Source organism: Jaculus jaculus, chromosome 9 (assembly GCF_020740685.1).
Source record: "Jaculus jaculus isolate mJacJac1 chromosome 9, mJacJac1.mat.Y.cur, whole genome shotgun sequence".
NCBI classification, from domain to species: Eukaryota; Metazoa; Chordata; class Mammalia; order Rodentia; family Dipodidae; genus Jaculus; species Jaculus jaculus.
The window spans coordinates 110,460,245-110,480,385 of record NC_059110.1 but is presented as its reverse complement, the minus strand read 5'-3'; the positions used below and the strand labels follow the sequence as shown (position 1 = coordinate 110,480,385).

Below are 20,141 nucleotides of genomic sequence, written 5' to 3'. Positions count from 1 at the left end.
CTTACTTGGGACAGTTAGGACTTGAGTTGAACACCTATCGATGCAGGATTTTGGAGTTCAGGAGGTGTTTCTCCGGATTTATGAATCCCAAGTTTTGGGTTCTGTTCTACCTTTAATAAATAACTAATAGAGACAGACTCAAGAAGGATAAATTATGGATTTTTAAGTTTTAGGGGGAAATCACAAATTGTGGGGTTTATTTAAGGGAGGTTGGGGTCTAGGAAGCAAGGCTAATCACGTGGAAGTAGGAAATAGGTTCTCATGTGGAAAATTAGTCTGTGAGATCCATTTAAGAGAAATTGAGGCCTTTAAAGAGAGATTAGAGTCAAACTGCAAGCATATGGAAAAGGAACCGAGGTGTTTTCTTAATGTTTTTTCTGATTTATTATTTATTCATTTATTAGAGACAGAGAGAGGGAGAGAGCAGGAGAGAATGTGTGCACCAGGGCCTCCAGCCACTGCAAATGAACTCCAGACGCGTGCACCACCATGTGCATCTGGCTTATATGGGACCTAGAGAATTGAACCTGGGTCCTTAGTCTTCACTAAGCCATCTCTCCAGACCTGAATTCAGTTTTTTTGCTTTGTTTTGTTTTACGTTTTTCAAGGTAGGGTCTCACTCTAGCTCAGGCTGACCTGGAATGCCTTTAACTCAGCGATTCTCCTACCTCAGCCTCCCAAGGGCTGGGATTAAAGGCGTGTGCCGCCATGCCCAGCTTGAATTGAGGTCTTTAAAGGGAGACTAGAGTAGAGTTGCAAGCATATGGAATCTGAGGCTTTAAAAAAATTTAAAAGAGGGAGATGCCGGGTGTGGTGGCAGAGCAATTTAGAAAAAAAATATACATGGCATCTGCCATGTGTTTTCCTGAAGAAGGAAATACCAGAGCAAGAGACCAAGAAATTCAGGGGAGAAACGAGTGTTAAAGAGGGTTACACTCATGGTTACCCTGAGTTTAGAGTGACGACATGGGTAGCAAGTCTAGAGTCAGTATGTGGGGGGAGAGGCCAGATTCACGTGTGTGTCGGATCAGCACCGGGTAAGAGTCAGGGAGCCACCCGCACCTGGAGGTCACAGGAGAGGAGAGGGAGGGGCTGGAAGGTGACAGCCTTTACAGCATCAGATTCAGGTACATAAGGGGAAGGCCTAATTGGCTGGTAATTTGGAGGATGAACCCGAGGGTCAGCCCACCTGGGCCAGCCCACCCAGATAGTACGCTGGACTGTGGGCAGCAGGGGGCGCTGCAGATTAGTCTCAATCAGACACCAGTTCCATTTCTGCCAGGAGTTCCGTTCTTGCGCCAGGGCAAGGTGACAGGTGACGTTGGGGTGGCATCTCCTGGTTCTCTTTGGGCCTCAATCTCTAACTAAAATTGCCTTTAAAAAGCTAGTTTTAGGGGTTGGAGAGATGGCTTAGCGGTTAAGGCATTTGCCTGCAAAGCCAAAGGGTCTTGTTCGAAGAACCAGGACCCACATAAGCCAGATGCACAAAGAGGCGTATGCATCTGGAGTTCATTCACAGTGGCTGAAGGCCCTGTCGTGCTCATTCTCTTTCTTTCTCTCTACCTCTTTCTCTGTATCAAAAAAAAAAAAAAAAAAAAAGCTAGCTTTGCTGGACATGTTAGTACACGCCTTTAATCCCAACACTCAGGAGGCTGAGGTAGGAGGATTGCTGTGAGTTCAAGGCCACCCTCAGACTACAGAGTGAATTCCAGGTCATCCTGAGCTAGAGTTACTGAGCTACCTCAAAAAAACAAAACAAAACAAAACAAGCAAGATAAAGCTAGCTCTCTGGCTGGAGAGATGGCTTAGCAGTTAAGGTGCTTGCCTGCAAAGCCAAATGACCCAGGTTCAATTCCCCAGGACCCATATAAGCCACATGGCAAACATGTCTGAAGTTCATTGCAGTGGCTGGAGATCCTGGCGTTCCCATTCTCTATCTTCTTTCTCTCTTTCTTTTTTTTTTTTTTAAATATTTTTTTGTTCTTTTTTATTTATTTATTTGAGAGCGACAGACACAGGGAGAAAGACAAATAGAGGGAGAGAGAGAGAATGGGCGCGCCAGGGCCTCCAGCCTCTGCAAACGAACTCCAGACGCGTGCACCCCCTTGTGCATCTGGCTAACGTGGGACCTGGGGAACCGAGCCTCGAACCGGGGTCCTTAGGCTTCACCGGCAAGCGCTTAACCGCTAAGCCATCTCTCCAGCCCTCATTATTTATTTGAAAGAGAGAAAGAAGGGCTGGAGAGATGGCTTAGCGGTTAAGCGCTTGCCTGTGAAGCCTGTGGACCCCTGTTCGAGGCTCGATTCCCCAGGACCCACGTCAGCCAGATGCACAAGGGGGCGCACGCATTTGGAGTTCGTTTGCAGTGGCTGGGGGCCCTGGCATGCCCATTCTCTCTCTCTCTCTGTCTCTCTGCCTGCCTGCCTTTCTCTCTCTCAAATAAATAAAAAAAAATTTTTTTAAAAAGTAAATAATGATATATGTGTGTATGTATAAAAAAGCTAGCTTTCTCCAATCCTCCTTCACAGTGACCCCAGCCTACATGATCTGTTTATCTGGAGCACCTGCTAAACTCCTTTGGGGAAGAGAGGCTTGGAACATCACCTGTCCACCCAGGGCCAGAGGACTTTGTTTCCCTGACCAAAAGGAATAAGCATTCTTTACCCAAAGCTGGGGGGGCAGGGGACAGTGGGGCTTAACAATGAGGGTAAGTCACAGACCTGGGAACATTTGGGGGTGCCTGTCACAGCTTTTAACAGGGGTAAAGGAGGCAGCTTGCCTGAAACCTACCAGAACCAGAAAGACCTCCTAGACACTCCCTTGTAGGCCAGGCCCTGCTGGGACTTGCCTCAAAGCCACTTCTGCGGGCAAAGCCCTAAGCTAGGGGTGCCAAGAGAGTCCCCATCCCACTGGTTCTACAAGTGAGACCCACCGGCCAGCAGCAGCACGCCCCGGGAACTTGCTGGGAATGCGTACGCCCAGGCCGCTCCCCGAACTTAGGACTCAGAAACTTCCAACAGTCCCTTCAAGGAACTTTGCTTTTCCAATAACTATGCGAGGCCTCGTTTAATGAAGGGGCTCATTCTGACGGTAGAGATAGGTAGGACCCTTGCCATCAAAGAAGGAAGCCAGAGACCTGTGCTCAGACAACACCCACTCAACTGGCATAGTCTGCCTGCCCCTCCCAGCAGGAGGCACCTGGATGAGAGTTTTTGGAGGGCGTGGGACCGCTGAGAAACCCTCCACTTTCTCTCCCCATTCTTCACAAACCAGTTTGATGTGCTAATGAAGGCATCAATTATTGAGTTCCATTTGCATTCATTACAATAACAAGCAGGGGGTGAGGGGACTACGGGGAATCAGGAGGGTCTTTTGAAATTTACTGTCACTTACTCCTCTCCTGTGGAGTGGGAGTGGGGAGGGAGGAAAGTGGGAGCCCAGGCTCCCTGGAACCCCCCCTGTGGTCTGGAATCCCAGATTCAGGCCTGGCTGAGGACCACTGGCCACATTCCAGCTCCCGGCGCGTCACTCTCCCCATCATAGGACCAGGTCCCAGACCCTCGCCGCCTCCGTCCATGTGGATGGCTCCGTGGAGGCTCATGAAATGTCCTCTCCAGACAAGTAGGGAATGAGGGACCTTTCTTAGGGGATCTTGAGTAGCTGCTCCAAGTGGGCAGTTCAGGAGTCCAGTCCTGGTCTCCACATCACCCTCTCCCCAGGGTCTGCTCCTGGAGTCTTTGCACTTCTTTTTGCCCAGATGTTTGGCCACGTGCCACACCTGCTGCTACTGTCTCTGGGAAGGGATGGAAGAGCGAGATTCCTCTACTCCAAGGCGATCCCCTCTCTCCCTCCTTCTCTCCATTTCTCCCTCCCTTCCCCCACCCCTTTCCTGCAGGATCCTAGAATGGGCCAAGGGGCTAGTGTGTTTGCGAAGGGGTTCTGCTCTTATAACCCCAAACAGGACAGCTGCAGGCTTCCTAGGAAGGAGCGGCCTGAGCCGCAGGGGACGAGGGCCAGAGGGTTACCTGTTGAGGAATGAGAGGCGGCCGGGTGGCACCTGAGGCATTTCGGGTGGAGGCAGCTGGCACACGGATTGCGCTGGGCATCACGCCAGTTTGTAGAAGCCATCCTGCTCACCTTGGCTGGAGAAAGAACACCCGGCTGCTTGTGCCCAGCCAGCCACCTCCCTACAGCAGCATCATGTGGAGGCTTCGTGGAAGAGGAGGGCCACCTATCTTCCCAGGAGGGTGGGGGAGCATAAGGTGGTCCCTGAAAGATTAGGGGTCTATAACATCTACCTTTTGGCTCTATTTGGGGCCATTTATTCTTATTGAGGAAACTTCCTTCTTACTCCATCACGAGGCCCTTGGGGGTAAGCTGTGGTGCACGTGTGTGGATGTGCTGGGTGAAGTATTTTCAGACAGTGTGTGTGTGTGTGTGTGTGTGTGTGTTAGAGAGAGAGAGAGAGAGAGAGAGACACCAAAGAGTCTGGAGAGATGGCTTAGTGATTAAGGCACCTGCCTGCAAAGTCTAATGATCCAGATTCGATTCCCCAGTACCTATATAAGCCAGATGCACAAAGTGTAGCAAGCATTTGGAATTTGATTGCTGGAGACCTCCATGGGCCCATTCTCTCTCTCTCTCTGCTTGCAAATAAATAAAATGAATAGATAAATAAATTCTTGAAAAAGTGACCTAAGCTAGTCATGGTAGCACACACCTTTGATCCCAGCTTTGGAGATGTCGAAGAAGGAGGATCCCTATGAGTTCAAGACCATCCTGGAATTGCAGAGTGAATTCCTGGTCAAGTTGGGTTAGAGTAAGAACCTGTCTCAAAAAATAACTAAAGTAATTAATTAAAAATTAAAAACAAAGCAGGGTGTGGTAGCGCATGCCTTTAATCCCAATCCCAGCATTTGGGAGACAGAGGTAGGAGGATGACCATGAGTTCAAGGCCACCCTGAGACTACATAGTGAATTCCAGGTCAACATGAGCTAGAGTGAAACCCTACCTCAAAAAACAAAACAAACAAACAAAAATTTTAAACTTTTTTTTTTTTTCAAGGTTGGGTCTCACTCTGGCCCAGGCTGACCTAGAATTAACTATGTAATCTCAGAGTGGCCTCAAACTCTTGGTGATGCTCCTACCTCTGCCTCCCGAGTACCAGGATTAAAGGCGTGTGCCACCATGCCCAGCTATTTACGTATTTATTTTTCAGTGTTAATTTTTAAAATTTTATTATTATTTTTATTAACAACTTCCATGATTATAAACAATATCCCATAGTAATGCCCTCCCTCCCCTCACTTTCCCCTTTGAAACTCCATTCTCCATCATATCCCCTCCTTCTTATTTTTTAAATTTAATTAAAAACATTTTTATTAACAACTTCCATGATTGTAAAAAATATCCCATGGTAATGCCCTCCCCCCAGTTTTCCCTTTGAAACTCAATTCTCCATCATACACCTTCCCCCTCTCAATCAGTCTCTTTTATTTCAATGTCATGGTCTTTTCCTCCTCTTATGATGGTCTTGTGTAGGTAGTGTCAGGCACACTGAGGTCATGAATATCCAGGCCATTTTGTGTTTGGGGAGATCATGTTGTAAGGAGTCCTACCCTTCCTTTGGCTCTTACATTCTTTCCACCACCTCTTCCACAATATATTTATTTTTATTTTTGTTTATTTATTAGAGAAAGAGGGAAAGAGAGAGAATGGGCACACCAGGGCCTCTAGCCACTGCAAATGAACTCAAGATGCATGTGACACCATGTGCATCTGGCTTATGTGGAATCTGGAGAATTGAGCCTGGGTCCTTAGGCTTCACTGGTAAATGCCTTAACCACTAAGCCAGCTCCGCAGCCCTATTTATTTATTTATTTATTTATTTTGGTTTTTTGAGGTAAGGTCTCACTCTAGCCTGGGTTGACCTGAAATTCACTATGTAGTCTCAGGGTGGCCTCGAACTCACAGCGATCCTCCTACCTCTGCCTCTCGAGTGCTGGGATTAAAGGCGTGTGCCACCACACCCGGCTATTTTTTTTTTTGGTTTATTTTTTTATTTATTTATTTTAAAGTGACACACACACAGAGAGAATGGGCATGCCAGGGCTTCCAGCCACTGCAAATAAACTCCAGATGCATGCGCCCCTTGTGCATCTGGCTAACGTGGGTCCTGGGGAATCGAGCCTCGAACCGGAGTCCTTAGGCTTCACAGGCAAGTGCTTAACCACTAGGCCATCTCTCCAGCCCTTTTTTTTTTTTTAAGTGAGCTACAGAGGCTGGCTGGGGATGTAGCTCAGTGACATGGTGCTTGCCTAGCATGCAAGGCCCTCCATTCAACCCCAGGTTCAACTCCCTAAGACTCACATAAGCCAGATGGTACATATGTCTGGAGTTTGCAGCAGCTGGAGACCCTGGTGTGCCCATTCTCTTTCTCTCTATCTGCTTCTTTTTCTCTCTCACTCTTTCTAAAATAAATAAATAAGTAAATAAATAAAGACATTTATTTAAAAAACAACAACCACCCCCCCCCCCCTGAAAAAAAAACAGTGAATTTAATTACAGCACTCGGGCAGCAGAGGTAGGAGGATTGCTGTGAGTTCTAGGCCACCCTGAGATTGCATAGTGAATTCCAGGTCAGCCTGAGCTAGAGAGAAACCCTACCTTGAAAACAGCAACAAACAAACAAACCAGTGAAGTCGGTGTGGTGGCACATGCCTGTAATGCCAGTACTCACTCGGAGGCAGAGGTAGGAGGATCATTGTGAGCTCAAGGCCAGCCTGGGACTAAATGAGATCCAGGTCAGTCTGAGCTAGAATAAGACACTATCTCAAAGAACCCCCCCACACACACACACACAAGACCAGCCCAAAACAAAACAACAACAAAAATAGAGCTCCAACAAACCAGGCTAGTGGTACCTATCTTTAATCCCAGAACTCGGGAGGGTAAAACAGGAGGATTATGAATTTGAGACCTACCTGTTCTACATAGTAAGTAAGGCCCTATCAAGAACAAGAAAATAGCCGGGCATGGTGGCACACACCTTTAATCTCAGAGGCAGAGGTAGGATCGCTAAGAGTTCAAGGCCACCCTGAGACGACATAGTGAATTCCAGGTCAGCCTGAGCTAGAGTGAGACCCTACCTCAAAAAACAAAAAACTAAAAAAAAAAAAAAAAAAAAAAAAAAAGAGAGAGAGAAAGAAAGAAAAGAAAAAAGAACAAGAAAATATCTACACAAATGAATAATACTGACTGAACCTGACTGTGTTCCTCACCATGGAGGTCCCCTCAGGAGGGAGCTCCTCTTAGGAGGAGAGAACGTGTGCTTTGTCCTGGTGACACCTAGGGACATTTTGCAATTGCAGAGGGGTGGGGGGAGAAGTGATTCATGGACCCTTTCCCACCTACTTGGTGACCAGTGGCTTCTTGGTAATTCTAGTGTAAGGGCAGAAAAAATTCTCCATGCAATGGGACAAACATTTTTCCAATCCTTAGGGTTGACAGAATGCCTTCCCATGCCAACCCCCAGGAAACAACTGTGTGAGTATGCAGAGTATGCAACTTAGGGTGCCAGCACCCTGCTTTTGGCGGCCACAAGTGAGCTGGAGCCAGGTCTGAATTATCCCTAGGAAACAGATTGGGCAATGACCTCACTTTCCTTTATTTTTTGTTTGTTTTGTTTTTAGACAGGGTTTCCCTATGCAGTTCCTGACTGTCCTGGAACAGTCTATGTAGACCAGGCTGGCCTGGGATCCTCCTGCCTCTGTCCTCACAAGTGCTGGGATGACCAGTTCACCGATGTGCCCTGTCACTATTTCTTTTTTATTTATTTCTTATTTATTACAGAAAGGGGAGGGTGAAGAATGGGCATGTCAGGGTCTCTAGCCACTGAAAACAAACTCCAGATGCATGTGACACTTAGTGCAACTGACTTAGGTGGGTACTGGGGAATCGAACCTGGGTCCTTAGGCTTCACAAGCAAGCAAGCACCTTAACTGCTGAGCTATCTCTCCAGCCTTCTATTTCTTTTCTTTTCTCTTCTTTTTTTGCTTTTCGAGGTAGGGTCTCACTCTAGCCCAAGCTGATCTGGAATTCACTATGTAGTCTCAGGGTGGCCTCGAACTCACAGCGATCCTCCTACCTCTGCCTCCCAAGGGCTGCGACTAAAGTTGTGCGCCACCACGACCAGCTTATTATTTTATCTTTTAAATTTATTTTTATTATTTATTTAATTATTTTATTTTATTTATGAGACAGGGTCTTGCACTGAACCTCGAGCTCCCTGAGATAGCTAGACTAGCTAGTCTAGTCTAACCAGTAAGCTGCCCACCCAGCGCTGTGATGTGGTGGGGGGTGGGGGCGGGAATGGAAGTCAAGACCTCAAGCTTGAGCAGCAATCATTTTAGTCACTGAGTCACCCCACCCCCCAGCCCCACTTCCATTTATTTTTAATGTGTGCTGAAAATGCCTAGGGTGGTTGGCAGAGTTAAATTAAGAGAGCATGGGTAAATTGGGGGAGGGAGGAGATCTCATCCCTTGGAGGCCATCTGAATCGGGGGAGGGGAAGGGCAGAGGAATGTTACTTAGTAGAGTGGGGGCTTCAGCGCAGGAGCCGCCGCGTGTCTAGCCTCTGGACTCCAGAGACTTACCGGCTGTGATACCTCCCCTGCGCAGGGCCTGCAGCCTCCTGGTGCCCATCCTGGGCAGGCAGCCAGGCAGGGATTTGGAAGAGTGCCTACTGCGTGCCCAGAGGCCAAAAGATGGGCACCATCCAGTTGGCAAAGAGAGGAGCAGCTGGCTGTGGAGGGGAGAAGTCAGGGTGCCTACTTGCTGGGGTTGTGTGCTCAGACCGTGTCCAAAACGCAGCTCTTGGCTCCTGTTCTGAGCTCTTGGGGGTGAGAGGCGCCCTCTCCCCCAGCGCTGCCCTGCCACCTGAGTTAGGGCAACCTGACATTGATCTGTAAGGGGTGTTTGGGACCTTGTCCCCGGCTGGGCATGTGGCTGCCTCGCTCAGAGGCAGGCCTGGGGGCGGGCAGAAAAGCTGGAGAGCCCAGATTAAGACTGCGACTGGGTAGATGAAAAAGTGGGGAAACCGGTTTGTCATCTGGGCCACTTGGGGTGGGGTCTCCTCTCCGGGGCTCTGTTTGCCAGCCACTCTGCCTGGTGGACTACAGCGAAGAGATGTAGGTACTGTGCCCTTTCTTGATCATCTGAACTGGCTTTGGGAACTCCGGAGGTAAAAATAACAAGGGCTGGGGACTCAGTCTACCTGCCTCTCCTCAAGAGAGGCCAGCGAAAGAAGAGACTGGCCAGAGGACCCGAGGGAGGGAGCGAGGGAGTAAGCCAGACCACGAGTGGGGGGGGGGGGTCAGTGAGTGGGTCAGAGCTGGAGACCTCTGCCGGAGCCATCAGGAAGGCCAGTCAAGGTGGGCCCGGGTGGCACACGGGGCCGAGCTGGAGCTCTGCGGTGGAGATGGCAATGGCGTCGACAGGGAGAGACGGACGAGAAGAGTGTGTCTGGAACGTCCTACTTTTAAGGTCCACTTGAAAGGGGCCGGTAGTCTCCCCGCTCCAGCACGCGCCCCTGCAGTTCCCGCACGCGCCTGCAGAAGGGGCGCGAACCCGAACTGGGGGAGGGGGAGGACGAGGAGGCGCTCCAGCAGGGGGCGTCGGGGAGCCGGATCCCGGGGCGAGCCGGGGCTGGGGAAAGGGGAGGGGCCGAGGTGAGGGGGCGCGCCCGCAGAGGCTGACTGGGGTCCCCGCTCTGCCTGAATAGGGCGGGGGTAGCTTTCCGAGGTCACCTTGGCTGGAGTGGTACTCCTCCTCTCATCTCCCCCTCCCCGCCGTGCCCGCCTGGAGTGCTTTTTTTTTTACATCCCAGGGCGCGCTGGTGCACGGACACCCTGGAGTCACCTATGCTCAAGATGTCCCTCCTTCTCGGGGGGCCTCCTTGGAAGCCAGTCCTCGATCAATCCGTCTCACTAGCGGCGCGAAGGCAGCTTCGGGTGTGTGCGTGTTGGGGAGGGGGAGCAGGTGGAGTGGAGAGCGGCGCGTGAGCGCGCCCCGCATCCCGGGCCCGGCGGCGCGCCGCGGGATCCCGCCGTGCAGCTGGAGGGCGCGAGAAGGCGCCGAGCCCCTTCCCCCCTCCCCGGCTCCCCGCCACCCCCCGGAGGCCCTTTGTACCATCCGGCCACACGCGCGCGCCCGCGCCGCGCGCGCTCACGCCCGCAGTGACACGCCCGCGCGCACTCGCGCACACACACGCACACACTCGCTCTCGCACACTCGGTGACACGATCGCGCGCGCGCGCGCGCGCACCCACACGCCCGGCCGCCGGCACCCTCCCAGCTGGTCCACCCCGGCGGGGCCCGCACCCCCTTCCCCGGCCCGCCCCGCCTGGCACCGCGCCCCTGGGCTGGGGCCGAGCGAAGAGCCCGCGAGGCAGCGAGAGGGCGAGCGCCAGGCAGGCCGGCCCGGGGCCCCCGCCCCCCCTGAGCCCCCGCCCGATGGGGAACGCTCCGTCCCAAGGCATGTCCCTGTCTCTCTCCTCCCTAATGTGCCTCCATGCTTAAGTGGAAGGTATTTCTGTTTTCTTTGTGTGTTTTCCCCTTGGCCGGGGGTGGGGGCGGCGGCCAGGCTCGGGAGGCGGCGGCCGGCGGGCTAGAGATGCTCTGGGCGCAGGTGTTTGGGGTGGGCCGTGGGGGAGGTGGCGACGGTGGTGGTGGCCGGGGACCGCTGCGCGCCTTGGCCTGGGAGGACCCAAACGGGAAGCGTGCTGGGAGCCTAGGGCGTCTGGGGTTGGAGGGGCCGGAGACAGGGCGAGGAGGCCCTCGCCGGTGCCTGGGGGAGGGGACTTGGGTTACATTGTAGAGGGGCTTGTGTGCAGAGAGGGCCGGGAGGGAGAAGCAGGGGGAATGGTGAGGAGAGTTGGGGGAGGGGAGTGGTCCTTGTGAGGTGGAGGCAGGGGATGTGGCGAGGGAGGGGGAGAAGATGAAGTGAAGAGCATCCTTCCCTCTAGCTCCCTGGATGGGATGCCGGCGCCCGGACTGCTGGTGCTGGACCCTTGGCACCAGCACCCCTAGGGAAGCATGGGCCGAGCGCGTTCTGGGGTTGGCAATGTTGCCAGGATACCAGGCTATGTTCCACACCCCACTCCCTGCACCTCCAGGCCTTAGCCCTGGAGACCTAGGAGCCTCCGCAGCAGTTGCAGAAACTGGGGACCCGCTCCCCGCTGGGAGGGTGGGAGGGCCCTCCGGAGGGAGGGACCGGGGGAGGGGCCACTTGATCGTCAACCCTCCCCCTTGCAGAGTCCAGAGGGCAGGGGAGGGCGCCCCCAGCTGGGGAGGGCGTCTGGGGTGGATGAGGAGGTGGGGACTGCAAGGGGGCTGGAGGGGCAGAAGGCGGGACTGGGGAGGGGCTCGCCGTGGCCCCCCCTCTCCTCCCACGCACCCCCCTGCTACGTCAGAAGCTCCTGGGCCAGCTCCGAGTCCCGTCGGTGGGGGCAGCAGGATGCCGGTGGCAGTAGAGGGGGCCGGCCGGGTGCCTCCGCAGCTCGGCTGGCAGGGCCCAGCCGGGTGTGTGCGGCTGCTGGTGCGCGCCCCCCTGCCCCACGCCTCCCCATGCAGCCCTGGCAGTGCCTCCGGCGCTTTGCCCTGGCCTGGTGGGAGAGAACCGCCGAGGGTCGCGCCCGCTCACCCAGGGAGGAGGCTGGACCAAGGGACGCCGGGGGCCCAGGTGAGCCTGTGGAACCCAAGTAGTGAGGGAGGGGGCTGAGCCACCATTCCTAGTCCCTCTCCTCAAATATTGCTGGTCCTAGAGACCCCGCAGCCCCCGACTCTGAGTCGCAGTGGTGGCCCTTTCAAAGAGCAGTTTTAGCAGGATGGTGAGTGGGAAAGCTAAACAGACACCAGGTCTGGGGTGCTGGATGTTACATTGGGTGGGGTTTGAGCACTTTGGGGTGGGGTGTTAGGATCCTTTCTTTAGGACTGTGGACATCTTTGCGTGACCTTGAGTCAGCTGCTTTGCTGTCCAACTCTGCCTCAGTTTCTCCCATTCCCTTCCTTGTCCTTCTGGCTGGTCTTAAAAAACACATGATATATTTGATGGAAACTGTCACTGTGAAAATGTGAGGCTGTCATCACTGGTGGCAGCTGGGATGGTGGCGGTTCTGGCATGGTTCATGTGTTTGTAAGTGGGGGGGGGCAGTTGTGGTAAATGGGTTTTGAGATTGGTTGGTTCTGGCTGGTGTGGGGGCCACCCTGTGCAAAGTGTCTGAGTTGGGGCATAGACTTAGCTGATGGTGACCTGGCTAAGTTGCAAGGGGTGTGTGGGGGAGGTGAGGGCTCTGGGCATAAGGGGAAGGGACTCCCCACTCAGACTGCCTGGCACCCAGGCACCATTGGCCGCAAGTGCAAAGGCTTTGCCCTGGCTTCCTGCCACTCTTCCTTGGGGACAAGAGGGTCTTTGTCCAGTGTCACATACCTCCCCCCCCCCCAACAAGTCCTGCTCCGTATTTTCCGTGATGACTGGTTCTCTGTGTGACCCTAGGAGGATGAAGATGCAAGTGTGTCCCCTTCTGGGTCTTACTGTGTGCTCTGGAGATCTGTCTGGAAGAAACTAGTGTGGTGTCAGGCAGGGAGTGGAAAACAGGAGCCTCACTAGGGGAAGGGTTCCTAGACAGAATGCTCCAAGGCTTGCCGGCAGGTGCCCCAGCTTCCCCCTTGACGCCCCCCCCCCCCAGACTTCCTGCCTGATGTAAAGGACCTGTGGCCTGACTTCTGCAGGCTTCTTAAAGGCGAATAACAGTCCTGCAAGACATGGGGCCCCTCTGTGAGATACCTCTCCGAGGCCCACCCTGGAAAAAAAAAAAAGGATTTAATTAGAACCATTGATTCCCTCTTTGGCTGCGGGCATTGATCTCAACAGTGTGGTCAGAGCTGGAGGCTGGGGACAAGGGGGTGGCATGGCTGCTGTCTGCCCAGTGCTAACCTTGGCATTCACTGCCAAAACCCCAGCCCTGGATAAGGTGCTGACAGGGCAGGGAGGGGACTGAGCTCTTTGAAGGTCCCCATCCCCACTTCAGATAGCTCTTGGAGAAAGCAGGGGGACTAGGTTGAAGTTTTGAACCACCAGAGCTGTGTTTAGGTTAGAGGAAGGGCAATTTTATTAAATAGTGTCTCTCTTTCTGAGTGGTGGGCTGGAGGAAGAGGTGGCCATGTTTGGGAGGGGTCCTATCACAAGGAGACCTAGAGTCACAGAGGGGCCCACAGATGCCTGGGCGGGCGCAAGGTCCAGAGAAGGATCCAAGGCTGGCCATAAAAGCGTCTCTTTCTAGGAAACTCAACCACTTATCTCCAAGCCCTGGCAAAGAGATCCATTTTCCTCCTTGTGTGTGTCTTTCAGGCCCAGAGAGGGACATGGCCTGCCCTAGCTGCCCAGCTGGCACCTATTTGGCCATTGAGCCTGACACCCTGGCCCGATGACCCCTGCCTGGGTATGAAGTGCTGAGGGCCAGGTTCCTAGCAGCTGTGGCTCAGGTCCCCAGGGCTGCAGAAGTGGGGACCCCTTGCGCTCCCAGCCCCGAGTCTGCTGTGGCCGGGCTGGAGCAGGTGCAGTTTCAGTGAAGCACTCAGGCACTCTTTGAAGAACCCCAGCTTCCCAGGGCCCATTCGAGCAAAGATAATAAAAATCTGGCCGTCAGCGGGTTTGAGGGTTGTGCTCGCTTCCCCTTCTTTCATTCCCAGCTCTGAAAAGAGGAGATGAAGGCTTTGGATTTGGCTGGGAAAAGCAGCGCCTGCCCCCAGGGAGAGAGAAAGGAGGGAGGGAGGCAGGGAAAGAGGGAGGGCCCATTTCCTGGCAGGCAGCAGCGGGCAGAGGGGCAGAGGCATTGGCCCCCAACCCCTGCTGGCACCTCACCGTCAGCACTCTGGTACCCAGCACCCCAGAGTGCCAGCATGGCCCTCCAGGCCACAGGAGCCTCAGAGCACATCCCTGTCTGCCCTGCTATTCCCAAGGTCCCCTCTTGCCTCCACAGGTTCCCCCATCTTTCTTGCTGTCACCAGTCATTCCATCCCCTCCCACCCCACTCCCTCCTTCCATTTTCCTATTCCTCGGTCCCTCCCCTCCTGTGTTCTTCAGAGCCTCCCCTCGCCAGTCCCTCCCCTGTGCCTGCCCCGTAGCTGAAGTACTGCTTTCTAGGACTGAGTGCAAGGTCGCCTCTGATGGGGGAGAGCCACAGCCGCAGCCCCTCGGGGCAGGGACGGGCCCTGTTGACGATTTTGGGCTGTCAGGTGCCTTTGCTGTCCCAATGGGAGTAGGAAGGACGGGCTGCTACGCACCAGGAACCTGTGTGTGTTATGTGCTGAGGAGAGGTGAGGGTGCATTTCGCCTTGATGGGTTTCATCTCCTGCCTCAGCCACTTGAACCCCCGATGGCTTCTGCCTGGTCCAGTGCCTTTTGCGCCCCCCCCCCCCAGGGGACACCGCTATCGTGCAAATGTCCCCCATCCCTTGCCCAACGGTTACTAGGCTCCAGGAAGCCCTCTGGCCCCCGTGGGCTCCAGCGCCCAACCTCTGATTAGCCTGTGCTGAGCCCCAGCCAGACACTGACTCCTTTCCCTAGACGGGAACCCCCGCCCCCAGACTATAGGCCACCTCCGAAAGCACTGGCGGAAGTCGGGAGCCCTGAACCCATCCTGCCGCAGGGTTCAGGTGTCTGTGTGACCTTGAGCTAGTCCCTTCCCAACCCGGCCTCTTTCCTCACCTGAGAAGTGAGGGGGTGGGGCTGGATGATCCCCAAGGTCTCTTCTGACATTCCAGCAATGTTTCGTCTTTCTTCTGAGTGATTTGCATATGCTTTACATATGTTAATAGTGCCTGCGTGCAGGGGGAGGGCCTCACCGGCCCAGGTCCCCCAAGTCCCACCCATCTACCCAGCTCCTCTTGCCCATTGGTCCAGTTCCCACCGCTGGGGTTTCGAGCTCAGATACTGGGGAGGTGGGTCTAGTCCCTTGCCTTTGTGCTGTGCTGAGTAGCAAATGCCCGCTGGGGCTGGAAGGAGGGCCTTGGTGGAGGTTGATCCCAAAGGCTCGGACCGGGAAGCAGAGCGGGTAGAGTTCGAGTTCGGAGCTGCAGGAGCCGGCCAGCCATACGCTAGCCCGTTGGCTCCATGCACAAGAAACCTCCTGAAGCTCTTGCCAAGGCCATTGTGTTGAGCTCCTGCCTGCTACTCTCTAGGCTCCCAGTCTCTGGCAGTGAAGGATAGAATGTCTCAGACAAGGTGACTAGGAGGGAAGTAGTCATTCTATACCTGGCTACCACAGCGAGTGGGGCTCCATGCTCCTGCAGAGGCCACAGACTGAAAGCAGGGAGAAACCCAGGCCCTGGGTCTTCCCAGCCTGACCATCCACGGTACGTCTCCTATGGCTTCCTCTTTTTTATTTTTTTAATTTCTGTTCCGAGGTAGGATCTCACTCTAGCTCAGGCTGACCTGGAATTCACTATGTAGTCTCAGGGTGGCCTTGAACTCACGGTGATCCCCCTACCTCTGCCTCCTGAGTGCTGGGATTAAAGGCATGCGCCACCACACCCGGCTGGGCTTCTTTTTGACCCGTGGCATGACATTGTCACTGGTCAGGTGCCATACCTGGCACCGGGCAGGGCTCTGGATCCTAGCCCTTAACCTGCCTTCAGTCTTTTCTTTTTTACTTTTTTATTTAAAATTTTATTTATTAACTTGAGAGGCAGGGAGAAGAGAGAAAGAGTAAGCATGGGTGCACCAGGGCTTCCTACCAGTGCAAATGAACTCCAGACACATGCACCACTTTGTACTTCTGACTTTACATGGGCGCTGGGGAATTGAACGTCAGACTTTGCAAGCAAATGCCTTTAACCACTGAGCTATCGCCACAGTCCTCTTTTTATTTATTGATTAATTATTGGTTTTTTTGAGATGGGGGTCTCACTCTAGCCCAGGCTGACCTGGAATTCACTATGTAGTCTCAGGGTGACTTCGAATTCACGAGGACCCTCCTACCTCTGCCTCCTGAATGCTGTGATGAAAGGCGTGCACCACCATGCCTGGCTTATTTTTTTTTAATATTTACTTATTTGAGAGAAAGCTGGGGGAGGAGGAAAAAAACAAAGAATAAATGGGCACACCAGGGCCTCCTGCCACTGCACATGAATTCCACATGCATGTGCATCTGGCTTTACATGGGTACTGAGGAGTCTAACCCCTGCGGAGCCATCTCTCCAGCCCTGCTATGGCTCCCTTTGCCCACATGTCCCCTTGTCATATCTGAAAGGCTGGAGTGAAGATTGGTAGCCTGGATGAGGTAGTAGGAGGTCACCCAGTGACGGCCGGAGCCTCTGAGAGGGCTAACAGAGACTTAACAGCAAGGAAGACTGGACCAGAGGGGGTACAACGAGCCCGACAGAGGTTAGACTTAAACAGGGAAGCACTGTCCCTGGAGGCAGGTTAATGATCACTGAACAGTGAAGAATGCAAGCCCTAACAGAAAACAAACCAACCGACAAACAACCGAAAAACACATCTAGGGGCTGATGGCTTAGTGGTTAAGGTGTTTGCCTGCGAAGTCAAAGGACCCAGGTTCAGTTCCCCGGGACCCAGGTAAACTAGATACATGAGGCGGCGCATGCGTCTGGAGTTCCTTTGCAGTGGCTGGAGTCCCTGGTGCATCTATTCTCTCTCTCATAGTCTCTTCCTTTCTGTGAAATGAATAATTATAATCTAGTACAGTACCTGACCTGTAATAAACAAGAAACACCACAGGGGAGGGGCAGAGAATTCTGCCCAGCCTGAGGCCTGGGATGTAGAGAGGCCAAAGTTGGAGGGACCATTCCTAGAACCATCTATCCCATACTTTTACAGCGGCCTCGGTTGCTCTTCCCCCATGCATCCACTAGGCTCAGAGCCAGCTGCTAGGGACACCCTGCCCTCGTCCTGCCTGCTGGCGTAGGCAAGGCAGCAGGATACGGAGGCTTGAAGCCTGCTCTTCTCCCCTCCTTGTCTGTGCACAGGACAGCTTGAGAGGAAACAGGGCCCACAGTGCAGCAGGAGGGATGGAGGTCAGATAGGAAGAAGCACTGCCCAGCGTGCCAAGGGTGGCCGTTCAAGGTGGGGGTTACGATAAAGGTGAGAGAGAGCCACAAGCAGGCTAATGTTTCTGGAGGCAGGGGGACTGTCCAGTATGTTCTCCCAAACTGACAGTCCAGCCCCTCCCCCCAGGACATGGCTGTTTGATTAGCAGAGTGCAAGGGTTTGTGATGGGGAGGGGTCCCTGAGCTGCTGATGTAAAGGACAGTTGAAAGAACTAGCTTAGACTCCTGTCTCCTTTGCTGCTGTGTGACCTCGGCAACTTTGTTGCCATTTCTGGGTCTTCAGTGTCCTTGGTATAAGGAGAGAAGTTGGTATCAGGGTTTTAAGCTCCCTCCGGTTGTCAAAAGCTCTCCCACCTCCTCTCTCCAAAGATAAGAAATGCCTTGTCACAGGAAGGGCGGGAAGAAGAGGTGTCAGTTTCAGCCTCGTCATGAGAAATGGAGGTTTGAGCCAAGAGATCACTGGGTGTGCACCCCCTCCCATACTCAGGCTTACAGACAGCGGCTCCTGGTTAGAAGGCACACCTTGGCTACACAGGTCCTCTGGTCTTGAGGGTGTTAAGGCAGTGTGACTGGAGGCTTCAGAGGCCCCTGCATGGGAAACTCACTGTTTTCCTCCCGCCCCAGCCAACCCCATCCTTCTACACTCCAATCCATCCAGGAGCTAGGGTCCAGTGACGCATCTTCCTCCAGGGAAGTGGGCGGTGGGTGGGGAAGGAAGCAGCTTTGCTCTGGCTCCTCCTGGCTGCCTCAGTCAGGCGCCCATCACCGGGCAGTGGGCCCAGGTGCCTGTGTGACCCCCGGTGGAGCAGCGCAGGCCTGGAGATGAATGGGATCCCTGTGTCTCCACATCTCTGCGGGTTCCTTATTCTATCATTAGGGACTCCCCTCCTTTCCCCTCCCCACCCACACACACTGGAGACCACAGACCCAGGGCTTCCAAGGACCCCAGACTCAGACTGCCCATAAGCCTCACTTGCTAGAGGTATTTGCGGAGCGTGGGAGGGAATGCTTTCTGAGCTTCCGAATCCCTGGGCATCTGGTAATTATTACAGAGGCAGCGGGTGTCCCAGCAGCGCCCCCAAGCAGCGGTTGCTGCCTCATTGGGGAAGAATTAAGATCCTGGTTCCCTGAGAAGGCATCTACAGCTCACTGCAGCCCTGGCAGACACAGCCCGGCTGTTAGGACCCACACAGACCCTCATTGTCCTGCCTAGACCTGGCTCTCCCATGCTTGGGATTTAAAACAAGAGGGGCCTGGACCTCTGCTGAGCCTGCGGGTTCCTCCCTCCTCCCTTGGCCCACCTGGCAGCCCCGGGTCAAACACATGCCTCCTGTCCTTAGGATGAGGCAGGAAGAGACTGAAGAAAAAAATCCGAGGCAGGCAATGGACAGAGGTTAGACTTTAGGCAGAACATTCCAGAGGACGCTAGATGGATTCTGGGTCCACAGCTCCGGCCCTGTAGTCTGCAGGAGTTGAAGCTGGAATACTTACTTGCTGTGTGTATTTGGACAACTTACTTCTCTCTGAAATAATTTCCTTACCTCTAACTTGAATAGTGGCTTCCTCACAGGGTGTGCATGGGATTCAATGAGGGAATTGAGGCAGAGCTCAGAAGAAAGTGTGCAGCAAGAAACTTCTGAGGCTCAGAGCTTCTCAGCTTAGGATGCGCTCTGTGGAGGGTAGCAAGGAATTTATATGTCAGGTATGGTGGCTCGTGCCTGTAATCCCAGAACTAAGGAAGTGGGGGAGGGGCAGGAAGATCAGGAGTTCAAGATTATCCTTGCCTATATAGTGAGTTCTAGGCCAGCCTGGGCTACATGAGATCCTGTCTCAAAAAAAAAAAAAGTCTTGGCCGGGAATGGTGGCACACGACTTAATCCCAGCACTCTGGAGGCAGAGGTAGGAGGATCACCTTGAGTTCAAGGCCACCCTGAGACCACATAGTGAATCCCAGGTCAGCCTGGGATAGAGTGAGACCCTACCTCAAAAACAACAACAACAAAAAAAAAGTGTTAGTTTTTTGACTCTTCCCTTTTACCCTGGGTCCCTGAATTTTCCATTAGTCTGTCCGGCTGCCCCTGTCACCCTGCCATCCAGGAAGCCCCGGGAGGCTGAACGTTCTTGCTTTCTTTCCCCGCAGCATGCCCACAGCTGGGCACAGCAGCTCCTTCTCCCCAGGGCGTCCTCGCGTTGGGTAGTCTGTGGGAAAATTGCAACCATGAGACTGGCCCGGGCTCCGAGAGCTCTGGCTCCCACTCGTGACCCAAGTGTGAATGTGGGCGCCTTGGCCACGGTGCTCAGGCTGGAGAGCCGGGGGCCCTGCAGGAAGGCAGTAGCATCTGCAGCACGAGGGAGAATGGGTAGATGTAGCAAGAACTTCCCTGTAAGGAGAGAGGAGGGTGGGAGAGGACCCCGTGCACAGGAGTGAGGTGGTGAACAGAAGGGCGCCAGGCAGGTGCAAGAGTCTGCCTGTCACAAAGGCCCGTCGTGGCGAGTTTGAAATGCCTGTGGGTTGTATGCCTGTCCCCTCTACTTCGGGCAGCAGTATCCCTTGGGGTTGGGGACAGTGGACGGAGGTAGAGGTCTCGGGCTGGGGAGAAGGCAGTCAGAAGAATCATGTCCCCCACCCAGGCCACGCTCACCTTGTCCCTGCTGCCTTCCAGACTGGCTGACTTAAGTGGGGGAAGCAGATAAGCATTCATTGGTGCCGTAACACCTTTAGGGTTACCTAAAGGTGCTGTAATCTTCAGGGTGTTACATGGGTACCCCAGTCAAGTCAGTCAACCCCATTTCCAAGAGGAAAACCAGGCCTGGGTGTCTGTGTCCTGAGACCCCCAGCTCTGGGGACTCCATGTTTTGTGTGTTGTCTTTTGGTCTGTCTCCCAGTCTGTCTTCTAGTGATGTCTCTGTCTCTTCGGTTCCCTCCCTCCCTCCAACACTTAGATTCTATCCTGTACCTTCCCCAACCCCGGGTGACCCCCTCCCAAGGGACAGCTCCCTGCCCCCCCCCCCG

General features: G+C 53.9%; 1 protein-coding gene across 6 annotated transcripts in view; it reads left to right on the top strand.

The window, feature by feature from the left end:
- Positions 1-10,498: 10,498 nt before the first annotated feature.
- Srcin1 (SRC kinase signaling inhibitor 1) overlaps positions 10,499-20,141 on the top strand; it is a 74,967-nt gene continuing 65,324 nt past the window's right edge. For 5 of the 6 annotated variants that reach the window (XM_045158433.1, XM_045158434.1, XM_045158432.1 and 2 more), the window contains exon 1: positions 11,612-11,741. In XM_045158433.1, the coding sequence (XP_045014368.1) occupies positions 11,627-11,741 (115 nt within the window). In that variant the 5' untranslated portion in view covers positions 11,612-11,626. Of the gene's footprint in view, positions 10,536-11,611; positions 11,742-20,141 lie in introns of those variants that run through there. The other variant, XM_045158436.1, reaches the window with a different exon arrangement.